Source organism: Larus michahellis, chromosome 6 (assembly GCF_964199755.1).
Source record: "Larus michahellis chromosome 6, bLarMic1.1, whole genome shotgun sequence".
Classification (NCBI taxonomy): domain Eukaryota; kingdom Metazoa; phylum Chordata; class Aves; order Charadriiformes; family Laridae; genus Larus; species Larus michahellis.
In genome coordinates this window covers 18,404,688-18,423,076 of record NC_133901.1, presented here as the reverse complement: position 1 = coordinate 18,423,076, position 18,389 = coordinate 18,404,688, and the positions used below count along the sequence as shown (strand labels likewise).

General features: G+C 49.6%; 2 protein-coding genes across 3 annotated transcripts in view; both read right to left on the bottom strand.

Moving 5' to 3' along the window:
• Window positions 1-3,884: 3,884 nt before the first annotated feature.
• Window positions 3,885-6,815, bottom strand: LOC141745109 (G-protein coupled receptor 35-like). The gene is made up of 2 exons (XM_074592270.1): window positions 6,684-6,815; window positions 3,885-4,952 (listed from the first exon to the last, which is right to left on the bottom strand). The coding sequence occupies exon 2, from the start codon at window positions 4,938-4,940 to the stop codon at window positions 3,996-3,998; it is 945 nt and encodes a 314-aa protein (XP_074448371.1). The 5' UTR covers window positions 4,941-4,952; window positions 6,684-6,815; the 3' UTR covers window positions 3,885-3,995.
• Window positions 6,816-8,461: 1,646 nt separating this feature from the next.
• The window catches only part of LOC141744665 (G-protein coupled receptor 35-like), a 36,012-nt gene continuing 26,084 nt past the window's right edge, over window positions 8,462-18,389 (bottom strand). For both annotated transcript variants that reach the window (XM_074591112.1, XM_074591113.1), the window contains 2 exons: window positions 13,247-13,428; window positions 8,462-9,790 (listed from right to left, as the gene is read on the bottom strand). In XM_074591112.1, the coding sequence (XP_074447213.1) occupies window positions 8,821-9,753 (933 nt within the window). In that variant the 5' untranslated portion in view covers window positions 9,754-9,790; window positions 13,247-13,428 and the 3' untranslated portion in view covers window positions 8,462-8,820. The remainder of the gene's footprint in view (window positions 9,791-13,246; window positions 13,429-18,389) is intronic.

Here is an 18,389-nt window from a genome sequence, read left to right as displayed (position 1 = left end):
TTCACACAGCAAAAGAATATTTCCTTTTTTGCTTTTGTTGCGTTCAGTACAAACAACAAAAAATATTATTTAGTGATGACAGGGATTGTGAAGTCAACAAATTTCCACTTCACAATACGAAAAAGGAACCCTTTATTTTTTAAATTTAGAACATGAATGGCAGGAGACCTCAGTTTGCTCCTTACAAGAAAAAAACATTAACTTCATCCAGGTCTATAAGCATTAAGCTTGGATATGTATAGGCTCTTTTCAGTGGTGCCCGGGGACAGGACAAGAGGCAATGGGCACAAACTTGAGCATAGGAAGTTCCACCTAAACATGAGGAGGAACTTCTTTACCCTGAGGGTGGCAGAGCACTGGAACAGGCTGCCCAGAGAGGTGGTGGAGTCTCCAACTCTGGAGACATTCAAAACCCACCTGGACATGTTCCTGTGTAACCTGCTCTAGGTGACCCTGCTCTGGCAGGGGGGTTGGACTAGATGATCTCCAGAGGTCCCTTCCAACCCTATGATTCTATGATTCTATAGGAATGGCAACTGTAAATTCTTTAGTGCAGCTGTTGTGCTGGTTTTGGCACCGACAGGGAATGAGCGAGCGGCTGCGCGGTGCTTTGCTGCTGGCTTGGGTGAAACTGTGGCAGCTGTTTAGTTTAGTAGAGTGCCTTGTCTGTGATCCTTCCTTGATTTAAAAACTATAGGCTTGGCTAAGAAGAAAGTGCTCTGAAATTCTTTGGTTACAAAACAGTAGCGGATGGCATCTCAACGACTGTTAGTATTTGCTATACTCTGAGGCCTATAAATGAGGCCACGTGCACAAAAACATTACTATTTTGTGTTTCAGAGTAGACAACCTAATTGGAGCTCATTTTAAATTGGACAAGCTGCCCCATGTTAACAGGGAGAAAGCATGAACGTGACTGGGTTTGCCAAAAAAGTAAGTTGTTCGCTTTCTGGATTAACAGTAGGATAACAGGTTGATATGAATCACCCTTCATCTTTTTTCAAAATACTAAAAAATTTCATAATAATCTGTTTGGAACAGGCATTCATTATAACCAATGAGATGCAAAATCCCAGAGGGGATCCCAGAGCCAGAAGTGGTTTTGGAGGCCCTCTGCACTATTTCCAAAAATAGTCTTTTCCCTTGCTGAACACCACTTGCCTGGACACGGGAGTGATGCCTGTCCTGAAGATCGATGGCACACCACAAAGGAGAATGGGCTAACAGGGACCCTAAGCCTCTTCCTCTCTGAGGATAGTTAATTGCAGCGTATTTGTTGACAACTGCAAGGGTGACACCACTCATGCATCATCTCCTTAAGCAATAGATGTTTTTAAGATCAGGCACTATTTCACAGAATGGCAGGGGTTGGAAGGGACCTCTGGAGACCATCTAGTCCAACCCCCTGCCAGAGCAGGATCACCTAGAGTAGGTGCACAGGAACACGTCCGGGCAGATTTTGAATGTCTCCAGAGACGGAGACTCCACCACCTCTCTGGGCAGCCTGTGCCAGGGCTCTGCCACCCTCAAAGGAAAGAAGTTCCTCATCATGTTGAGATGGAACTTCCTACGCTCAAGTTTGTGCCTGTTATCTCTTGTGCTGTCACTGGGCACCACTGAAAAGAGCCTGGCCCCATCCTCCTGACACCCACCCTTTAAGTATTTAGAAGTGTCGATAAGGTCCCCCCTCAGCCGTCTTTTTTCCAGACTGAAGAGACCCAAATCCCTCAGCCTTTCTTCATAAGAGAGGTGTTCCAGTCCCCTAATCATCTTGGTAGCCCTTTGCTGTACCCTCTCCAGCAGTTCCCTGTCCTTCTTGAACCGGGGAGCCCAGAACTAGACACAGTTTGTCTCTTGTATCTTTTCCTGTCTTTGAAAACAGACTTTAAAAGGTAGAACAAAGGCCAAACAGTGTGCAGTGATCAAGTTGGTCCCATAGGCACACAGCCCTTTTGCTCTGCTTGCACTGAAATACCAGTAATGCCAGAGCATTAAATAGTACACCAAAGAAGAGAATGGGGACATAAACGATCAACTGAATGACCTGAGCAGTTTCATCCATTTTTGTGCCGCAGTTGTTCACTGCAGCTTCCATCATGCTGGGACCTCTGCCAGAATATTGACAGAAAGCAGGTAGATATAACATTTGAACGGGGAGTGCTTTCTGTGACAGGAATAGTTGTTTCCCGTGTTGTTTGGCCCATGGCTAGACAATGGTGTCAGCATGTGGTCTGCAGGCACCAAGGGGTGACAGGCCACTTGTAGGGGATCTATTCGTAAGTCATCACTAGGGAAGTTAATTGTCTGTAGGTTTAAATGAGCAGAGTATGGGTTTGCATTCCCCGGAGGAATTTTTTAGGGGTTTACAAGTCAGAGGACACTGAAAGTCAGGGACCATGAAGCCAACATACAGCTATCGCATGCATTTCAAAAACTCTAGAATGTTTCCTACGCTGACTTTAAGTTATTGGAGTGACTACGTGGTAAATTGTTAGATTAAATATCTACGCAGATAAACACAAAGTAGTCACACCCTGGCATTGGCTCCCCTCTCAGCCCAGGTTTCTGTATGGGTTGCTTCCTTCTGGTGCCCCAAGACCTCCCTTTGTGGCTTAACTGTTTTGTGCTGCTCTGTTGTCATTTCCCTGTGGGGTGGGAGGATACGTGGTGCAAAGTCAGCAAGCACAGATATTATAGAGGAATTTGGTACCTGGAAAGCCAGACATTAAAACTGATGTCTGGTCTGGGATGCAGCTAGGATAGATCAAGGCTGTCTGTATAATGCATGGAAAGAGTTAAATGTCTCAAAATGAGGTGCAGGAGAGCTGTTGAACCCCCACTGTGTACTGTCCAAGCAGCTGCCAGAGGAAAAAAACCCAAATCCAGAGCAAAAGCAATGCTTCATCACACAGGGCAATGCCGAGAAGCCATCAGTGGTGGGCCTGCCCTGTCTCTGCAGAAGGGGCCTTATACACCCCAGTTTCAATGAACCTCCCCTGAAAACTGTTCATGGATGGTGAGGGAGGGATCAGGGCTGCATCTGCTTCGCGTTGCTCACTGCTGCTTTCTGCACATCACCACTGCTGTAGCGTGAGGCTGTGACGACTGGGGCAGATGCAATTACCTCTCATCAGACAGGACACCCATTGAAGATGTGGTACCATTAAAGTACAACAAACCTGTCACCAGGGCTTATGGTAGTCACTTGTGTGAGGTCAGATCTTCACAGCTTTATACTTGATATGCACAATGCTAAGGGTCTGTTCTGTGGTCCGCAATGCTTTACATAGCTCAGTTTTTCCATACAATAATGACTTTATTTATACCCACAATGATTTTAGTCTCACAAATGCCAGGGCGCTGCAAAAAGCTAATACAAGTGTTATATGGCAGGAACAGGGAAATAATCTCAGGCCACTCTCTGACTTCTGCAGTTTACTCCATGCACAGCAATAGCTGCACCCTGGTGATAGCTGCAAGCTTCAAAATTATATAGGCTGGTAGGAAACTACCACTGTAAGAGCAAATTCTTTGATGTGAGCAGCACAGACGTATTAGGTCTGGCGTTGTAGTATAGGGGCTTTTTCTTGTTTTTAAGGGTCCGTATATATTACAGTGCCAGAAGTGGATTTGTGTATTACTGTAAGGGTGCTCAGTCTCCTACGTTTAGCTGTATGACGTGTACAAATACACACATGGCAGAAACAATGGCCTTTATAATCTATTCTCCATACCACGTGGCTCTCCCCCTTGACTAGGAGATGCCTGAAGCTGCAATACAACGATCCAAGACAATAGTCAGAGGTAGAGTCAAGTCACTGAGGGCAGAAGGACAAAATTCAAGTTAATATCAGACCCCTGGGAGGGGGTTGCCCCTTTTTGTGGGTGTGCCTATACCTACAATGATTGCAAATGCTGTAGGTGGTCCCATTACCTCTGCCTCGAAACTTCAGCAGCACTCTGGCTCTTAATACCTATAATGCACCACACCTTGTTTATGTGATGACTTGATCTGTGGGTGGCTGTGACTCTTGGCTTTGGTTCATCTTGAACCTCATTGATATACAGGTGGGGAACACAGAAGGAAATTCCGGAAATTCCTTGGCTGCAAAGTAATAGCAAAATGCATCCAAACAGCAGTTAGAATTTGCTAAGCATGCACAGATCTTAATAGAGGCTCTAACTTTCAATAACAGAGAACAAGCTCCACCAAAATCCACTACGAACCGCAAGAGCAGTGAGATGTAGAGAGGTGAAAAACACACGATGAACACACACAAATTCACAGAAATAATGTGGATTGCTTTCTGGATTAACTTTGTCTCACAAGGGCATCTGGCCGTCTTCTTTTTGAGACATTTGATGACTTGTACTGAGCAAAAAATCACAATCCCTAAGGGAATAAAAAACCCAAAGATAAGGGAGAATAACAATGAATAATTAGGTTGAGTGGATTCTTTCTGAAAGCAGGCTGTTTCCTTTCTTTGATAGAAGTTTCGATGCCAGTAGGAATAAATTATCAGCGTTATCCAAAGAAACACACAGATAGAAGCCGATTTTAGTGGGGATCGAAGCATCTTTGCTTTTAGAGGGAACTTGATTGCAATGTATCGATCAATTGCAATCAGGGTGATGATCAGGATGCTCATAGGCATGTTTATAAAATAGATGTCCTCTATGGTGGCACACAGGTTGCCTGTGGGATGCTTGTGCTTGGTAAAATATGTCACAAAAGGCAGGGCAAAGAGCAGGAAACTGTCCGCAACCATGAGGTTGATCATATAGACCCTGGTCTCGGTCCACCTCTTGAGTTTGCAGCAGAAGACCCAGAAGGCAATCATGGTCAGGGGCATCCCCAAAGAGAGCATTGGGATGTAGACGATAAGTTGAAATAGCAGAATGCCGTCCTGCAGCGTGTTATCTTCAGTGCAGTTCTGCATGTTGGGCCGTCTCTGCAAGAAAAGGGTGTAAGCACGAGACTGAGCTCAGGGACAGGTTGTCTGGGGGGCGGCCGTGCTGCAGAGCCGCTGCTGTCATGGCTCTGTGGCTCCTCACGCACCTGTACTGCATGTGTAGGCAGCCCCTGGAGGGCTCGGTGGCTCATCAGCACCGTCTGTCCCTCAGCCATCAAAGTAACACTGTCTCTCGGCACCAGCTAAGACAAAAACACAGAAGCAACCCTCTCTTGCAGCTATTATGGGGTTAAGCCTGCCTTCCCCTCCATCCAGTCCTGGTTTGCACAGTTTGAGTAATAGCAAAGGGTCTGCAAAGCAGAATGATATTTTTTGTGCTCCCTTACCTTTGCTGCTGCTGTGGTTACCAGAGAGCTACTGGCTTTAGGGCAGCCCGAAGCAGAGCTGGGCAGCATTCCCCTTTTCCCCTCCAAGGCCCTTGCTTTGCTGCTGAAACCACCCCATGGGTTTACTCTGAGTCTTACAAGGCCTGTGAACCTCCACGGGACTTGAGCCCTTCCAGGTAGTTCAGGTGGCTTTACTCCCGGGGGTGGTGGGAATGCTGCTGCAGGATGGTGGGTGGGTGACCTGGGGGCAGGCTGTCCCCAAGCTCGACCATGCTCCTCTCACTGCAGGGTGCTGGGGAGGAACAGCTCAGCATGTGTGCTACCAGCCCCAGCAGGTAACAGCTCTCTAAAGAGAGAGGGGAAGGTGAGCACAGGTGCCTCATCTCAACCTTCAAAGACAGGCAGCCAAAATGTTGCTAGAGTAGAAAATATGAATCCAAGAACTTAGACTATCTCCTGGTATTCCTTTAAATATTTCAGGGCATCCACTACCAGCAAGGAGGCCGTGGGAGATGAAGCAGACTTAGTCTGCAGCTCATAAAGGAACTGTTTACAGTGAGGCAGGAAAGGAAAATGCCCAGATTCCTACAATCTCTTATAAATACATTGCCTTATAAGTCAGCAGCTTCTAAGCATCAACGTCCAAACAGTGAAAGTGCCTGACTGCATGAAAAAAGTGAACTGTTTTTAGTGTCCAAGACTCAGAGACAGATCTGGCAACCACGGAGGAAAACGCAGCACCTGCCCTAGCACCAGAACTGGTACAGCATTACTGAGCCATAGGGATACAGTCATTTTTAGGGCGGAATTTATGGAGGAACTAACATAGGGTCAGTGTCCTGGCTCTCTCGGGCTTTCAGCCTCACAGGTCCTTGGCTGCACTGTGGTACCACCTATCCTGCAGCCATTCCCTGCCACCCTACTGTGGTAATGCCGTAGTGCATGCTTTCTGCATGCATAGCACTGCCCCGAGGAGCAGCTGAGCCCTCCAGGTTGGGCTGGGCACCCCAGCCCCACCGAATCCGCCATGAAAGCACAGAGCCGGTGGTGGTTCCTAAGGTCCCGTGCCGCAGTGTGCCTGGAGCCAGGTGTCTCCATGCTCATGGAAAAGGCGTGATAAGAAACACTGGTGTGAAACTGCAGCAAGAAATGAAGACACCCCCCCCCCCCCCGAATGACACACGTGTCTGAAAAACGGTGAAGCGTAACAGTTGTGAAAGCAGTAGGAGACTGAGGCATTTATGTACTGCTGAGGACTAACTCGTAAATTAAGAAGCAGGCAGCCCCAGCTAGCACTTCAGGTTAGAGGTGAGAAAGCACATCCTGAAGTACTGAGCAGAGCACACTGCTACACACCGGCGTGGGAAGAATTAAAAGACATTACCTGCTTCTTCTGGGGCTGTCAGGTGGGTTTAGTCCTCAGAAAGGTTGCAGTGTAGGCATGGGCGTCCTAGCAGGGGATGACATCTGTTGGGGCCATGGGTGTCAGTGCAGGGGCACAGCCGCCCGGGAGCTGCTGTCAACAGCTCAGGAGCGCTGTAACACAGCAATGAACTCCTCTTCTCCAGAAGTGGTTCATTTATCACCTGCTTTTTGGGACGGTGGAGTCTCTGGTGCCCTCTGTTGTTCTCACATCAGCTCAATGCTTCACCATCATTTTTTCCACCCAGTCTGCGCTCCCCCCCCACTCACCTCACACAAACCAGCAATTAAAATTTAATATTTTTCAGTCATGGGAAAGCAAATAATTTCTGAAAAAAACCCATAATGGTTGCAAATTGCGCTTCTGGCAGTGAAAGGTCCCCTAGGGAGCACAGCAGCCCGGGCAGCCTCCAGTGTGGTTGCAGAGAGTGCCCCAGGCTGGCAGTTGCGTGGGGGCTGATGGCCTTTCTGAGGGGGCACATCAGTGCTCCCGCACCCTGTGACAGTGAGCCCAGGGCAAGGGGACCCAGCATGCTTCTCTTCGGTGACGGATGTTACAGGCCTGCTTGTCCTCTGTGAAGCAGCAGGTGTCTATCACTGCTCATCAGCATCACTGTAAAGCCCAAGCTGGTAATGACAGTAACTGCCAACTGGGCACAGGTGTGAAATACTGGTGTGGCACTGAGCACACCATCGGTGTCAGGACCTTTAGAAACATGTTTAAGAACCTGCCCCAGTGGTATTTTATAGCCATTTGGTGACTTTTGCTCTCTGTTGGCTCTAGCAGTTGCAGTCCCATCTATGTGAGCCAGCTGATGGGAGCCAGACTCTGACTCCCTCAGGGTTTGTCCCATTAATTCATGTCTCCTGGGACTGTGGTCCCAAAGGTGACAACAGCAGATTGAGCAGCAGCCGTGGGCTCCCTGAAGGCAGATGTAGGTCCCGGGGGAAACTGCATAAATGGGCAGGGAAGACTCCTCCACACTGTCTCCTGGAGCACTCTGAGCATTGCCTGGGTGGAGCTTGGAGGCCATTTTGGAGATTTTTCAGCATTTAGAAAGGAAAAAGCCCAGTCCTAGGGAGCATTTGAATAACATGTAGGGGGTCAACCCATCCCGCATCTCCCCTGGCTTTTCTAGGCTGCTGACTCATGGACAAATGCATCTCCCCCATGGAAATGTCAGGGGTGTCAATGTGGGCAGGCTGCAGAATCCCGGACCCAGCCATGTCCAGCTGGGGGGTGATACTCTGACCCTGAGCTGTGGCTGGAGAGTGAACCTGGGGGCCAGCCTGGTGCCACAACTTAAATCAAGGGAATAGCAATGCACGGTGGTAAAGGTCTAGACAGAGTTAAAAGGGCTTCCCCGTGGGTGGGAGCAGCAGCCCCTCAGGAATGGCTGCTCTAAGGAGGTGTCTCTGTGCCAGGGCTCAGCAGCACAGCAGGAGGGGAGCCAGCAGGAGGACCCAGCTCTGAAATCTCCTGGTCTTTGTGCCTTTATAGCACTGGACAAGTCTTGCTTTCATCCTAAAAGTGTTCTCTCACATCTATCTGACCCATTGACTTGAAGGAGAAGGGCAGTCAGCAGAATCTAGGCTGTTTTGTAGGGCCATGTACCTAGTAATATGCTCTCACACACACCCCTCGCCAACGGAAAATGATAAAAATACATTGGATTATTTTAATAACGTAAACAACCTGAAATACACAGGGAGGTAAACATGATATATTCTTTTGTACTTGTTGGCAATAAGGATCAATTGACTTTAGCTGCAAAATGAACTAAAAAAGGGAGATATGCATGGGTCACCTGTCAGAGTAACAAGTAGATGCTGGAGGGTGGAATGCAGACATGTTAGTGACCAGCGATTATATCCACACTTTTACACATCTCTGTGAAATAACTTATTTGTTTCATAGAAACATAGAGTATAAATCACAATTAACTTAGTAATGCTAAACCTAACAAAGATCTACCTAGAGATAAGGAGCAATAGTTATCCCAATGACGCTGAAGCTATATCGTCTCTTGATCGTACAGAGTTGTTGTGGTGTTTTCTGGGTTTGGTGTTTTTCATCCCCCTCGGCTCCCCCCCTTCCTTTAGCAAGTGTGTGTCTGTGAGGGGTGGATTTGATTTGTTTTTTCAGTGCTGGGTTTGGGCAGTGGAAGGGCTTCGTGGAACTCCTTGGTCACAAAGTAGTAGCAGATGCTATCCAGGCAGCAGTTGGACGTGGCAATACACCTTGTCACAGAGGAGAAGTTCTTCATAACCTGGAGCAGGAAACAGGTAGCTCCAACTCTCTCCATTATGAACCTGGCAAGTAGCCCAAGGTAGGCTGGCAGAAAACATATTAGAAATACAACCAGATTTGCATAAATAATGTGAACAGCTTTCTGGATTGATTTCTCATCTGGTGAATTTGTGTTCAGATGTGTCTTAAGGTTCCTGATCACTTCTGTGGAGCAAAAAGTCAGGATTGCTAACGGAAGAGTAAAAACAAAGAAAATGTAAAGCAGGCTCAGAGCAGCGGGTGCAGTGGTATCCTTCTGAAAGCAGAGAGTGGCTTGTCTCTGCCAAAGCTGTAAGGTGGCACCGATTATCACAGAGACCCACAGAGATCCGCAGAGAAGGGCAGCCTTTGTTGGAGACCTGAAAGTCCTGGCTTTCAAGGGGTGCTTTATGGCAATGTATCGATCGATTGAGATAAATGAAACGATGTAGATGCTCACTACCATGTTGATAATATACATTGCCTCTACAAACTGGCAGAGTTCATTTCGGGTTGACTTATTCCAGAGCAAATAAGACATGGAAGGCAAGGTGCAGATGACGAAGCAGTCTGCAAAGACTAAATTGATTACATACACTTTGGTTTCTGTCCACTTCTTTATCTTGCAGAAGAACATCCAGAGGGCAAAGGCATTAAATAGTGCTCCAAAAAAGAAAATGAGGTTATACAGAACAAATTCAGTGAGACGAACATGATGATACAGTTCTAGATTTGCGACACTGCAGTTGTTGGACACATTCATTGTCCTGATGTGTAGGTGTTGTATGATCTTCTGAGACCTGAAATGGGAAAAGACATAGTAAGATTTTCCTCCTACCTCTTAATGGCTCCTATAAAAAAGGGTATTTAAGTAAATATTTACTTTGTTATGAATGTGAATTTGAGCCTACAAAGCTGACCACCTCAGTCAGCCTGTAACTGGGATGCATCCTTTGTCAAACTTTGTTTATGTTTATTCAGTTTATGAGTAAGTATCTCCAGGTACTCTTCCAATAGGATGTGGCAGACAGCCTTTATTAAATAGGGGGATCTTGAATGGAGGGGTGGAATAGCACTTAAAAGAGCCTTCACAGATATCAGGGGCATCCTGCAACAGTGTGAACACTAATTCTTTAAGCCAGGCTGTGAAAATGAGGTAAAATTACCCTTAGCTGTTTTTGAGCTAGGCAGGGATTGCAGCAACCAAAGCTAAAGCCCAGCACAACCCATGAGCAAAAGCTCTTCTACAGTTCTGCTGGTTTGGGAGACAGACTAGGGGGGGTGAAGGGCTACAAAGGCATTGCAGATGTCACTTGGTAGACACCCTCATGCTCTTGCTCTAACTGGGCAGATTTCCGAGCCTTTGGGCTGCCTTGCGAACCTGGAGCTCCTGCTCCAAACTGAGGAAAACAGAGCTGAATCTGAGTTCCTGCATCCCAAAATCATGCTTGAAACCCTAAGGGAGTGAGTGAGGCATTGCTGCCCTCCACCTCCTTGGGAGGGGAACATGGGATGGAAGGATTAACCTGATTTTAAGCCCGTTCATTCCAGGAGAGAGTACAAGTCTGCAGATGTAAGGCAGAAAGATACACCTGGAAGAGGAAACACCAGTGCATAATAAGGACCTGCATTAGGTGATTCCTGCTCAAGGCAGGCATCCTGCCGCCCTGAGAAATCCCTGAGGTGTAAGCAGTAGGTGCTGAGCCTCTGTCACACTGGCTGCTAGATGTTCCGCAAGAGTATTGGTTGTGTGAAGAGTGTGAGTTCATGGGCTGATAAAAATCAGCTTTCGTCAGACCCCATCCTGTGCAAAGTGGCTCTATGTGACGTGCACATGGAACAATTCTCTGAACTGGTGATTCTGTGTGTCACTCAATTTCTGCTTGCATCTGAATGCGCTTTGTAAAGAATTTATCTTTTTAATTTAAGATAAGCTATTTACCACTCTAACAGGAGAGTGAAGTGGTGAGGGAGCTGGTGAAATCCTACAGCTTTCCGAGGTGTAGGAAGGGACACCGTGACTGACCATGCCTGGTTAAGCAGTTATTTGCCTCTGCAAGCAATGCAGGCTTTCTGGTCAGTTGGTGAGGGCACTGCCTGCAAAATCAGACTTCAGTCCTGAAGTAACTGATAAACACACAAATAACTCAGTTGCTGGGGGGATATGTAAGTGTTTTGGGCACTAGCAGACAATAATGTGACTCCTGCGTAGAGCACTCTCCCAATTCTTGTGTGGTCAGGTCTGGATTTCCCAGCAGAGACTTGCTGCCTGCGCCCTGCAAGGAAGCTGATGGCTGTCACCCGAGGAAAACCTCTCTGAACTGCAGTAAGTAGCAGCAAGGAAACACCTTACGCCAAGGGCTGAAGCTGCCACATCGTTACGCTCACTAACTGCACAAGGCAGATGTATTTGGCTGACGCCCAGGTTGCTTTTCATTGGCCCTGGTCTGCAACTCCAGCAGCAGCACCCGTGCTGAAGTACAACGCAGGTAAACCATGCTGGTGTGCTCTGCAGCATGAAAGGGCTCCGGCCAACACCACCTTTGGAGCTGGAGATGTGGCCCAAATGCAGTTCCCAGCATCAGGGCTTGCAAGTGCCCCGGGCCACAAGACAGCCCAGAGGCTGGGGGGAGGATGGAGGAAACAAGCAGAGGGTTTTAAAGAAGGCCACATAGCACAGATAGGATATGACTAAGCACAAAATATCTTTAAAGAGATCGAGTTTGATAAGCTAGCTTATCTTGTGGCTGCCACAAATGCTTAGGGTGGGGTAGGTGAGGTGGCTGCAGCATCAGAGGGGCTAAGCAACCTACAGCTGTGAGAAAAGGATGGAGACGGCTGTAAAACAGCATCTTGCTGCCTGCTGGAGGACCAGGAACAGGCTGGGGCTCGACAGACAGGGTCACCAGTATTGTGGAGTGTGTCCTGCTTACCCCTCACCATAGACTGGGGAGAGCTGTCCCCAGCAGCCGTCCTCCACCATAGAAGCTGGTGACCATCTGGAGAGGAAGGCCAGGTCTGGGCTCATTTCCTCCAGCAGCTCAAGAAGCAGCAGGCTTTTTCCACACCCTTAGCGGAGAGCTTGGAAGAAGAGAAGCAAGGCAGAGGCTGAAGGAGCAGTGGGCATTGCAGTAGCACCATGGGGGCAAACACCCTATGTATTCCCCAGTGGGATGCCTGTGGAGAAGCAGCTGCAACGGAGGGGGGGGTCTTGTGTGTAAAATCCTCTTCCTGCCTTTTGGGGGAAACTCAGAAGTGAGCAGGTATCAGAGGAGCAAAGGGCAAATGTGGTGGGTGAAATGCCTAAGGACACCGCGGGAGCCGAGGGGTGGGTGAGGGAAGGGAACTGGAACTGAGCAGAGGGAGAGGAAGAAGGAGAATGGGGTAGGGAGGATGGGGTACACCACAGCATGTTCTGCATCGACTGCTTTCAAACCTGCCACGCCCACAGCAACTGCCCTGATTTTCACCAGCTTTCCTATAAATTGAATGAGCTGCCGGTGAAGATTTAATAAATACGCTGCAGAGGTATGAGGATAGACTTGGACAGGGCAGTGCTTCACAGGCGTGTTAGGGCCTTGCTCACAGGGCCTTGCTGCCCAGGCAAGCTGGCCTGGGAGGGACGCACGGCTAGAAAGAGAGAGCAGATAAACTGTCACCATGGCAGAAGAGCTCTAGGTGAGTGCCCTGCCACAGCACTTAAGTGAGGAGCTTTTCCTCTGTGTTTCCAAACAGCATAAAGAAACCTGGAAACTGCCCGCTCTGACTTTGCTGCTGCTGTTTACAGCTCTCAAACACAGTGATCTAAGGCACAACACATTTCGTTTCTTTTCTTTTTTGAAACTTCTGTTGTTTCAGGCTTATCTGACAGTGCATCCCTTGAAAACAGTAACGTGCTCACCCTAACCACAGAACTGCTTTGAAAGACCCTGGATGGGGACGCAAGGGTTCACTTAGACAAAGGAGAAATCTCTCGGAATCACTCGTTTCCCACGTTGGGATGATTTTAGCTACCAGTTCCCAGCTGTTGTTAGGAAGTAATATGCCATAAAGGTAAAGTACTCAGAGAATACCGTAGAGTAAGAACAGAAACCACAAGGCTCAGAGATCACAATCTACGGCGGGGACCTCTGCATCGCAGGGACTGCACTGCCCTGCAGAAATCAGGCGTCTAAGCCTCCCCTGCCCACTCCCACCCACAGCAGGACCCTGAGCAGCAGTTCACAGAGAGCAAGAGAGAATCAAAGTGTTGTTACCTGTAGGTTTAATGCCACAAAATTAGCAGCGGGTCCTGCTGGAGGCAGGGCATGTGGGGGCTATGCAGCCACGCGTCCTGGCCAGGAGGAGCAGGGCTAGCTGGGCCACCCAGTGGGTCTGGATGACAGGCACGGGCTGCATGCTCACTGGTACTTGAGGGTTTCTATAGCACCTCCTCCTCCTGCGTAGGGGAAGATTACATGTCAGTTTGGTCTTAAAAATAGATGGCAGCAATACTTTCCAGTGAGGTCTGGCACCTCGTCTTTCAGCACTTTCTAAAATGGTGTGTTCAGCAGCGAGCAGTGGTACTGCGCTACTCTGGATTTGAAATGCTGGGCTGCAACCTAAGCCAAGCAAGGCCAGGAAGATGCGATATCTGGTATTAGATCACCCTGTGCAGCCGGAGGTGCTGGGCCCTCCAGCTGAGTGCTGAATTGAGTCATGCTTAAGCAGCTCTGGGTGGGAAGGTGGGCATGCTGAGCAGCTTGGCACATAGCATGGGCTTTCTAGGCTGGAGAAGGTCTCCCCAACCCTCCTCAAATGGAGATTGCTGCACCCAAATGGCACCTTGGGGTGGGTTTAGTGCCTGGGTCAGGGATGGGGCAGGAGATGGCCATGATGGGGCCAGCGGCAGGGCTCCAGCCTGCACTGTTGTTTAAGCACAGGTACAGCCAAAGCACCTGAGATCTTCAGGCTCTCTGAATCAAGGCCTTGACATCTCACATGGGTGGCAAAGAGCCTCACTTGTCAGACCATGCATTGACGGAATTGGAGGGGGGGTGAGAGCTGTAAGCCCTAAAGGGCTCAGTGATGGGCTATTTAATTGGTGTCGATAATCATCATGCAATACAGCTAGTGGAGAATTGTCTTGCTGCCTGTTTAGCCTTAGTACCTGACCAGCTGTAACACTTCTTCATTGCAGTGACGCTAATGGTGGTTCGCTGCTCGTAAAATAGCACGATGGGTAGTCTCCTGGCTATGTGAGCTGTGAGAGCAGAGAAGCCTGCTGACTTGAGCTCAGGGGTGAGAGCTTGGGTGGTGAGCAAAGGATGGTAGGATGCCAACATGGTCCAGGTGTCCCTGGCTCAGAAGGCACCGTGAGACATCCAGCAGAGCAAGTGCTGCAGCACAGCTGTCCAGCAAGGCTGTGCAAGGGAGAGTACCCAACAGAAGATCCTGAAGATAAGGCCCACTCGCTCTGCTCCGCCACATGGCTTACAAACCTTGCAGCCACCCTATAACCACAGAGATGTCCGTGCCGATGATAGCCCTCAGGAGGAAACCAGGAAGCCAAAGCCCCCCAGTTCATCTGTCATGGAGGACAAACCATCATTGCACAAGGTAGGAGCCACGTAAAACCTCTCTGAACCACATGCTGAAAAGACCCTCAGATACCATCTGGCATTTGTGAGGTGCTGTGACAGAAGAGGGCAGGGAAGTGTGTTGATATGAAATGCTGCGGTGGCTCCCTGGGTCGCAGCATGGAAGAGGGACTGGAGGGTCACTGCAGGTGTTTAAGGCCAGGAAAGACATGTGTGAAGAGAGCCACAAAGGAAAGGCGGTGAGAGCTGTTTTCCTGTACTAGCCGCAGATGTCCTTCCCAAAGAAAGGAGGATGCTGTGAGTTGTTTTTGACTGAGAGCCCAGGATGATGGCCTTGTTCACAAGGTGGTTGAGGTTGGAAGGGACCTCTTGAGGTTTCCTCCAACCCCTTGCCCAGAGACCATTGCTCAGGGCCATGTCCAGTCTGGTTTTGAATATCTCCAAGGATATCTCCACAAATTCTCTGGGCGATCTGTTCCAGCATTTCATCACCCTGAGAGTAAACATTTTTTCTTATGTTTAATGGACTTTCCTGTATTTCAGTTTATGCTCATTGCCTCTTGTCCTCTACTGTCACTGCTGAGAAGAGCTGCATCTTCTTCACTCCCTCCCATTGGGTATTTATACACATGGATAAGATCCTTGTGAGCCTTCTTTTCTCCAGGCTGAACAGTCCCAGCTCTCTCAGCCTCTCTTCACATGAGAGATGCTCCAGTCCCTCAATCATCTTTGTGGCCCTTCTCTGGACCTGCTCCAGTAAGTCCATATTTTTCTTGTACTGGGGAGCCCAGTACTGGACACAGCACTCCAGATGTGTCTCACCAGTGCTAGGTAGAGGGGAAGGATCACCTCCCTTGACCTGCTGGCAATGCTCATCCTAATGCAGCCCAGGATGCTGCTGCCTGTCGTTGCTGCAACGGCACATTCCCGGCTCATGGTCAGCTTGGTTTCCACCAGGATCCCAAGTTCTTCTCTGCAAAGCTGCTTTCCAGCCAGTCAGCCCCAGCCTCTACTGGTGCCTGGGCTTGTTCCTCCCCAGGTGCAGGACTTGTCACTTCCCCTTGTTGAACCCAATGATATTCCTGTCAGCCCATTTCTCCAGCCTGTCAAGGTGCCTCTGAATGGTAGCATAACCCCCTGGTGTATCAGCCACTGCCCTCGGTTTTGTATGATCTGCAAACTTGCCAAGGGTACACTCCGTCCTAACACCAGGACATTATTGTCTGGCATCTTCATTTTTTTGCCCCAGTCTCCACCCCCAAGGGACTCCACTAAGGAATGGCCTCCAGCTGGACATCATGCTGCTAATCACAGCCCTTGGACCTTGGCAGTTCAGCTAGTTTTCAGTCCATCTCACTGGCCATTTATCTAGCCCATACTTCCTCAGTCTGTCTATGAGGGTATTATGGGAGGCAGTAAGGCTTTCAACGCTACAGTTGAGATAAACAACATCCACTGCTTTCACTTCATTGATCAAGCAAAGTCATCTCTTTAGAAGCAGCTACCAAGCTGGCCAGGCATGACTTTGTAAATCCGATCACCTTCTTGTCCTTAGCATGATTTTAAATGGTTTCCAAGAAGATTTCATCCACCTCCTTCCCACGGATCAAGGTGAGACTCACTGTTCTGTTGTTCTCCGGATGCTCCTTCCTGCCTTTCCTGAAGACAGGGGTTACATTTGAGTAAGTCAGCAGTGTTAAAGGGAAGAGTACACCATGAGTGCCAGCTCACATGCAGACCTGGCTGGAAAAAGAGAGACGAGCAGCAGTAGGAAATTACTTTGGGCAGTAAGTAAAAAAAATAGAAAAATAAAAGGAGCAGGCTAAGCTTTCCTGTGGAAGATGCCAGCTCCAGCTTTATCTGCTGCTGTCCAAAAATCTGTGTATAGCGCCTGGGACAGGAGCAGTTTCAAATAGAAACGCTGCACTGAGTGTGCTTGCTGCAGCCCCTCAAAGCTGCAGAGTGGATGCACTGATGGAGGGGAAGCAGAAAGGCAGGAACACCCATCTTCCAAATCACAGCCAAGGCTTTGAACTCTGAACTGCTGAGTGAACAAAAGCCACAGGCCAGTGGGGAAGGGAGCAAATACCTCCCTGGGGCTTTGTGAGGGGTGATGCTTTGGGGCAGCAGCATGCTTCAGTGTCTGAGAGTGTAGCATGATGGAAACGATGCAGTGGAAACCATAAAAGCACAGTGCTTTCCCTTCCAGGGGGTACTTGTTGGTAAGTGTGTTTGTGGCCACAGAGACAGCATCAAGATGAGTCACACGAGTGTCAGCTCTGCAGAAAGGCATCTGTCAGCCCCGGGCGCCAGACTGCGCCTTCCTGAGAGCCCACTGCCGGGGGTATTGCGCCCACGGCCCCACTGCGACAGAGCCAGACACCCAGCGTGGGGAGAGGCCGATCCCCGCCGTGGCTGTGCAGGTGAGCTGTCAGCCAGGCAGAGCCAGGGAGCTGGAGCCTGCCGAACCCCTGCGCAGCGGCTGTTGCACACCTGGTTGCAGGGGGAGTTGTGCAACAGTGGGGCACCAGGGTGGGAATAGGTGGCAGCATCTGGTGCTGCCGTGGGGCTGGGCAAGGTGGCAGCTCGGCACCACGCGCTGCCTGCGTGACCTGCCAGGGTGGCCCCCACGGGCAGGGTGCCGGGCAGGGGGACACACAGCTGGCATCACCAGAGTCATGGCAGGGGCTTTTGCCACGTGGAGGCAGAGCTCCTGTGTGAAACACACCAGGGGTTGTGAGGGTGTTTCAGATCAGGTTTGCCCGTGGCGTACATGTACAGTGCTATCGCCTCAGTGTGTCTTATCTCATCCTTCCTCCTCCTCCTCACCACGGCTCAGCTCACTTTCCAGTCCTACCTGTCACTTAAACAGACACAAATGCCTTTGCATAAGGACACTTCTGTCTCACGACTGTTGAGTGTGCCCCACATAAACCTTCCCAGGGCAGTACTCTGGACTACCAGTGCAGCAAATTCGTGTGTTGAAAAGTGTCTAACGGGTCATAGGAAACATCCCGGTTGCCGCACACACACTTGTGCAAACATGTCCTGCTCTTTCAGTTAGTGCTAGACAAGCAAAAGCAGGCTGCAGAGAGCAGGGTGTCCCCGTGCACGCTTACACCGCTGTATTTACCAAGGCAGCCATGCTCACTGTCCATCACTCCCAAAGAGGTCCCCTCCATGGCAAGGTCGGCACAAGAGCTTCATTTTCTCCTGTTCCCTGTGTTTGCAGGGAAAGCAAAGCCCTCAGCCTTGGCTGTCTCCATGCCAATGGTGCCCAGGCTCACTGGGATGCGTGAGCTCGGTGATGAGCCCTGTCGTGTGAGGCAGGATGGGGGTGAGCGGTGACTCACAGGTCACCCGCCTGTCACCCACCTACACACAGCTGTGGTTATCTCACTGCATGGTGGGAGCCAGGAAGCTCCTGTAGGGTGGTGTGGCCCATGTGGTGGGTAGCTGCCTGCTGCCTGTAGGGCACAGAGGTCTCCCTGAGAGGACTCGAACACAGTTTGGGGCAGCCTGTGGAAGAAACCCTGTCCATAGCCTAAGTCCTTGAGCAAGCTGTCAGCATTGTCCATCCAAGCTCTGTCATCCACAAGCAGGTCCTGGGAGGACAGGTGTCCTGCCAGCAGGACAGACCGCTCAGCTGCACTAGGTGAGGCAGAAAGACCTGAGGGGCCCCCACATGGTTTGGTGACTCTCTCAGATGAAGACAGGAGGATGTCGTGGGTCACCTGTCCTAGCACTGAGACCCAAGGACCAGCTGAGGTAGGTGTGGTGGGATACATCCCTGGCTGGACTCCCATGCGCTGCCTCCTGT

Bases quoted from the DNA above. Each gene is read 5' to 3' on its own strand.
- LOC141745109 (XM_074592270.1), bottom strand. From the start codon at position 4,940: ATGCAGAACTGCACTGAAGATAACACGCTGCAGGACGGCATTCTGCTA.